The sequence below is a fragment of the Carlito syrichta genome, unplaced genomic scaffold, assembly GCF_000164805.1.
Source record: "Carlito syrichta isolate Samal-C Ts95f unplaced genomic scaffold, Tarsius_syrichta-2.0.1 Scaffold304598, whole genome shotgun sequence".
NCBI lineage: Eukaryota > Metazoa > Chordata > Mammalia > Primates > Tarsiidae > Carlito > Carlito syrichta.
In genome coordinates this window covers 845,418-851,773 of record NW_007248694.1, presented here as the reverse complement: position 1 = coordinate 851,773, position 6,356 = coordinate 845,418, and the positions used below count along the sequence as shown (strand labels likewise).

At 57.6% G+C, this 6,356-nt stretch overlaps 1 protein-coding gene across 1 annotated transcript in view; it reads left to right on the top strand.

Annotated features, from left to right (window-relative positions):
• Window positions 1-1,095: 1,095 nt before the first annotated feature.
• SYTL1 (synaptotagmin like 1) overlaps window positions 1,096-6,356 on the top strand; it is an 8,425-nt gene continuing 3,164 nt past the window's right edge. Inside the window, exons 1-9 of the mRNA XM_008060342.2 lie at window positions 1,096-1,286; window positions 2,511-2,739; window positions 4,273-4,421; window positions 4,643-4,715; window positions 4,801-4,846; window positions 5,304-5,373; window positions 5,627-5,727; window positions 5,884-5,997; window positions 6,196-6,356. Of these exons, the coding sequence (XP_008058533.2) occupies window positions 1,145-1,286; window positions 2,511-2,739; window positions 4,273-4,421; window positions 4,643-4,715; window positions 4,801-4,846; window positions 5,304-5,373; window positions 5,627-5,727; window positions 5,884-5,997; window positions 6,196-6,356 (1,085 nt within the window). The 5' untranslated portion in view covers window positions 1,096-1,144. The remainder of the gene's footprint in view (window positions 1,287-2,510; window positions 2,740-4,272; window positions 4,422-4,642; window positions 4,716-4,800; window positions 4,847-5,303; window positions 5,374-5,626; window positions 5,728-5,883; window positions 5,998-6,195) is intronic.

Genomic DNA, 6,356 nt, shown 5'->3' with positions numbered 1-6,356 from the left:
ACTTGGCTGCCAGGGGAGACCGAGCCACCTACGAAGGTGTCCTACCATACTGGACCCCTTACAGGTAACACACATTGGTGCCAGGGTCCCCTGCCAGGGTCTGGAGGGGCAGGCACTGCCATTTGGTCCTGAGCACCCTAGGGACCTTTGGGTGCGGGAGGTGGGAATATGGAACAGCCAGACAGGACAGATAGAGACCCTCCTATTGACCAGTGGGTTGTCCCATAGTGTTGGAACAGCAGAGAGGAAGAGTCACTTCATTCTGCCTCTAGAGAGAGGGAACTTTGGGGACAGGTTCTGCTGGGGACGCCAGGCTCAGATGCTCATGGCCCAGCCCAAGCAGAACTGCAGGACAAAACAGCCTCAGTTCTGCTGCATTCTGCCCCCCCACCTCCACACTCAGACACACACAAATCTGGTGGCCCCCAGGACACCAGAGGACACCCCAGAGCACACAGCCTGGTCATACATACAGCACAGAAGGAAATGCACACTTACACAGCACTGTCACCCAGAAAGTCACCAAACACACCACACAGACAGTATAGTCAGCCATGCAGCATCGCCCTGTGACAGGACACACAGACACACACACCAGCTACATTGGCACAGAGACCTCCCAGCATGCAGACATCCCCACCGTACCCAGACTCACACAGAAACACAGCATAACACAGAGAGGGGAACTTGGGCTCACACACCAGCCACAGAAGAGCCTCAACTGAGTCTGCACCACCCAGCGCCTTGAACATAGTTCAGGAAAAGTGTTCATGCCGAGCACACAGGTGTTATACACAATACAGACATGCAGAAACCCCAGACTCCTGGAGGAGGGGGCCTGTGGGGGGAGGGGCTAACCAGGGCTTGGACACTGACTCAGTTGGGAGGGGACAGAGCAGAGCTCAGGAGGCAGAGGGCACAAGCCAGGACCTGCCTGCTGAGCCGCTTCCTTTCATCCCAACTCCGCCTGGAGCCCTGGCATGGCAGGGGTGGGAGGAGAAGAGAGACCGCCCAGTGGGCTCAGGCCAGGCCGAGTCATGGGCCCCTTGCCATGTCCACACGCCCCTCGGGGCTGGGCAAATGTTTTCCTTCCGGAGTCGCTGTGGTACCTGGGCACGGACTGCCGTGGCAGCCTAGGCCTCCAATGCCGGGACCCCAGCCAGGTCTTAGGTCGGGGGCTGAGGGAGCCATGTGGCCAGAACAGAGGAGCCCAGGGGCTCTGGGCAAGCACGAGGGCAGGGCTGGCGGTGGGGGCACCCCTGGGCTGGAGGCCTCAGTGGGAATGGGTGCTGTGGTTACCTCGGGGGAGGAAGTTGGGGTGTGAGCTGGGGAGGAGGTTGCCTCAGACAGGAAGGCAAATGGGCCAGGGCAGGGTGGAGGTGAAGCGTAGCAGGAGAGGACCCAGGTTGGGAGGTTCCCAGAGCAGGAGGTGAGCAGATGTGTGTGTGTTTCTGGGTGTGTGTGTGTGTGTGTGTGTGTGTGTGTGTGTGTGCGCGCGCGCACGCTCATGTGCACACACATTCTCATGTGTGTACAGGTATATTTCTGTATTTAATTAATCAAACTTTTACCAACCATCTATTGTGTGCAAAGTACTGATTTTAGAGTGATTCCGTCTCCACCTCCAAGGAGCTCACAACCCAGTTAGATGAGCAATATGTGTGTGCAAAAGCCTATGTGATTTGTGTATATATAGGGACATATTTGTCATATCAGACTTATTCTTGTATAGGTGAGCCTATCTGGGTGGATCTTTGTTCCCTTCTGTATGCACATGCTGTGAGCAGGTTTAAGAAACATGTGTGAGGCTGGGAGTGGTGGTTCATGCCTGTAATCCCAGCACTTTGGGAGGCTGAGATAGGAAGATAGCTTGAGCCCAGGAGTTTGAGACCAGCCTAGGCAACATAGCGAGACCTTGTCTCTACAAAAAATTTTAAAATTAGCTGGGTGTTGTGACATGTGCCTATAGTCCTAGCTATTCAGAAGACTGAGGTAAGAGGAGTTGGAGGCTGTGTTGAGCCATGATCGTGCCACTGCATACCAGCCTGGGTGACAGAGATTCTGACTCAAAAAAAAAAAAATAGTGTGTATACACATCTCTCTTGGGCATGGGTCCTGGCCTGTGTCTACAGAGGTCCCTTCATGGGGGAACAGGTGTGCATGTACCTGTCTTTATACAGATGTCAGTGCACATGTTTGACTGTGGGCATTTGTGTCTACATGGATCAGTGTATGTACATTGTGTCTCTGTGTTGTTCTTTGCGGTTCTCTGTGTCACTCTTCCTAAGGGTTCGCACATGTGTGTGTATGTACACTTCCTCAAGTGTCCCTGGGTGTTCATGGGCCAGTGTATGCAAGTGTCCATGCATGCCTCTCACCCACCTTGACCTCAACCCTCCTGGGGTGTGCCCTAGCCAACCCCTGGCCTATATTTGGGGAGAAAAGCACAGTTGCCTCTAGGATGTGCTATGTATTTGTTGTGCAGGGTTTGACTGACCCTCTGCCCCCAGGAAGCCACATGTGCCCAGCTGGGGTACAGTCCCAGCTGATGCCCCAGAGGGGCCACCCATCTCAGCAGGGGCTTTGGGCCCTGCCTTCCCTCTCCATGGCGCATGGGCCAGAACCTGAGGCCGAAGGATTGCTAGACCTCAGCTTCCTGACGGAGGAGGAGCAAGAGGCCATTGCTGACGTCCTCCAACGAGATGCCCTCCTGCGCCAGCTGGAGGAGGGGCGGGTCAGGTAAGGCAGGGCAGAGCCTGGCCAGGGGAGCTCTGAGGCTTGAGCAGTCCCCATTCTGCTCCCTACTGACAAGCTACCTTGGCTTTGCCCTTTGGTCCTCTCTAGCCTTGCCCAGCTCAGAGTGTATCACCTCTCCCAGGGTGCACCTGCTTTCTTGCTAGCCTCCCTGCCTCTAGGCTTGTCGCCTCCAGTTCCCTAGACCTGTCCTTAATATCCCTGCTGAAACCTCCTCTGGCGCCACAGCCCCTAGGGTCAAGGGCAAGTTCCTAAGAGTGGTCCCCAAAGCCTACCTGATTGGTCTCTGCCAGCCTCTCCCATCTCATCTTTCACCATAACCCCCAACCAGCACACATACACAAAGTATTCATGACAGCCACTCAGATGCTCCCCAGTCCAAGCCTGTGCTGTTCCTTCTTCCTGGAAAAGCACAGTGGCCAAGGACCATGGGAGTTACAAGCAGAGCTTGAAGACAGACACTTTCTAGCTGTGTAACCTTGGGCAACTTACCTGAGCCCCCTGAGCACCATGCTTCTCATCTGCAAAATGGGGCTGAGTCCTACCTCATAGAATTAAGAGGGACTATGTAAGTATGGCCCCGATAATCACGTAGTGAATAATAATTATTATTCTTCCTTACCTGGAGAATTTTAATTTGTCCTTTACGAAGTAATTCAGGCCGTGTTCTGTGGCTCAGCCTGTAATCCCAGCACTTTGGGAGGCCGAGGTGAGTGGATTGTCTGAGACCACAGGTTTGAGACCAGCCCAGGCAACTTGGTGAGACCTCGTCTCTACAATAATTCAAAATTAGCCAGGCATGGCAGTGCGCACCTGTAGTTCCGGCTACTTGGAAGGCTGAGGTGGAAGGATTGCCAGAGCCCAGCAGGTTGAGGCTGTGGTGGCCAAGAGGCATGCCACTGCCCTCCAGCCTGGATGACAGAGTGAGACCCAACTCAAAAAAACAAAAAAGCCGGGCTCGGTAGCTCAGCCTGTAATCCTGTGCTTTGGGAGGCTGAGGTGAGTGGATTGCCTGAGCCCGCAGGTTCGAGACCCACCTGGGCAACTTGGCGAGACCTTGTCTCTACAATAAATCAAAAAACTTAGCCGGGTGTGGTAGTACGTGCCTGTAGTTCCAGCTACTTGGAAGGCTGAAGTGGAAGGATCGCCGGAGCTCAGTAGGTTGAAGCTGTGGTGGCCGGAAGCGGCCACTGTACTCCAGTCTGGGCAACAGAGTGAGACTCCAACTCAAAAAAAAAAAAAAAAAAGCAATTCAGATGTCACCTCCTCTGGGAAGCCCTTCTGGAATTTTCACAGGCAGAGTTGGCCTTTCTTCCACCCATCACATCATCTACCTGACTATACTATAGTTGTATCTTCTGAACTCCATCTCCCCAGCAGCCTGAGCTCCTCTAGAGCACGCATCAAGTCTGATTTGCTGTTGGGTCCCTGATCCCTGGTCCAGAGCCTGATCCAGCATGGGTGGAAGGAATGTTGCTTGGGTGAGTACTGACAGCCATACCCTCCTCCATCCTCCAGCAAGCTCCGGGCCTCGCTGGCAGACCCTGGGCAACTGAAGATTCTGACAGGGGACTGGTTCCAGGAAGCACGCTCCCAACGGCACCACAATGCCCACTTTGGTTCAGACCTCGTCCGCGCCTCTATCCGTAGGAAGAAGAGCCCCCAGGGTAAGAGGAGATCCCCGGGGAAGGGCAAGCCTTATGCAGTCCAGGGTGTTGTCCGTGGACAGGGAGAGAAGGTCCCCGTGCTCCAGTCCTGACTTCCCCCTATACTGTGTGTCTTTTGGGTGGGCAATGTCCTCCTCCATGGACATGAGGTGGGTGGGCATCTCCAGTCACAGCCAGACTTCCTGAGAATCAGGGCTCACAGAGCTTCTCACTGGGCCCAGGAGACCAGGCTCCAGGCAGTGACAGGGAAGCTGAGGCTGCTGGGAAGGAGACTGAAGAGGAGCCAGAGCCGAGGTGAGGAGGCACCAGGGAAAGGTGAGCAGGTGTCCACCAGTCACGGGGGTCCCTCCCCCTAAAAACCACCTCTCCCTACTCCCAGGCTCCCCACAGATGAGGGTCCCCAAGAGAGGCTCAGCGAGACTGAGGTAAACAACGAATGCATGAGTGAATACACAAGTACACAGTGCCCTGGAGTGGAGGTGAGTGTGCAGGGGAAGAGCTCAGCCTGGGAATCGGGAGACCTCGGACATTCTTCTTACCCTGTCAGCATCCTCCTGGGGCAGATGCTGGTATGGACTTGGCTTCTAAGGCAATGGCTGAGTGGCTATGAGGAGTGGGGTGGAGCTGAGCCGAGAAGGCCCAAGGACTCCACTGCCACTACGCCCCCACCCCATGGGGGCATGGGAGCCGGGCAGGCAGGCCCAGAGTTTGGATGTGAAGCAGTCAGACTGGTCCTGCAGCTGGTGCCAGCCCTGCCCTGAGGGCTGCCCTAAATCTGAAACTGTGGTAGCTGGCTGGAGCCTCTGACCTCTGACCCCAGCATGACCTTTGACTGCTCCCTCACTAGCCCCCACTGTGACCGCTGCCCCTTCCCTTCTTCAGGAACCTGATTTCCCACCGCCATATGTCCCGGTAAAGGCTTCAGGTCATGAAGAGCCCCAGGCCCAGGAAGGTGAGTGGGAGCGAGTGTTGAGGAGCACAGAGAGGTTTCGGGGGACAGAGGCAGCTCTAAGTAGCCCAACACCTGTGCTCACCCTCCTTTTCCCACGCCGGAGGTGGGGGCGACCCGTGTGGCCTCCATTCAGGCCCCAAGGCAGCACTGGGACCTCCATCTGTAGCTCACCAGGGTTGTAAACCAGTCCCTCCAAATTTGCCCAGGGGCGGGCAGGACAAGAGCTCGCTCAGCACCTTGTGCCCCACCCCAGCCCCTGGCCAAGGGGGCGTGCAGGTCTACGCCGAGGAGGCGGACCCGGAGCTGGAGCCCGCGTCGGGTGGAGGGCAGGAGCCGCGGTCTACCCCAGCCCAGGTAGGCGGGAGTGGCCCGCGGCGGCTCTCAAGACCCGGAGTGGATTCAGGACGGGGAGTGTTCCTGCCGGGGCTGCGAGCCGTCTGCGACCCAGCGCGGTCCGGGGAGAGGAGGGGAAAGAGGGGCATCCATCCCTGTCACTTTCCCCCGCTCCAGACCAAGGCCGCATCAGACATCCTGGAGAACGGGGAGGCGGCCTCGGGGTCCGGCCCCTCACTCGACCGCATGCTCAGCAGCAGCTCCTCCGTGACCAGCCTTAGCTCCTCCACGGTGAGGGGCTCTCCTGCCTCCCCTCCTATTCGGACGCGTAGGCCCTGCGCGTCTCTCCCGCGCCCGGGACCCGACGCTCCAGCCCGCAAGCAACCCACCCCGCTTCACTCCCCACATCCCCGGTCTGAGCCCTTGGCGCCACCCCCAGCCCCGACGTGACCCCTGCACGGCCTGACGCCCACCCCGCCCCGTCCGCAGCTGAGCGGCAGCCTGATGAGCCTGTCGGGGGAGGCGGAGGCGGTGCAGGTGCGCGGCTCGGTGCACTTCGCGCTGCACTACGAGCCGGGCGCCGCCGAGCTGCGCGTGCACGTGATCCAGTGCCAAGGCCTGGCCGCCGCCCGGCGCCGCCGCTCCGACCC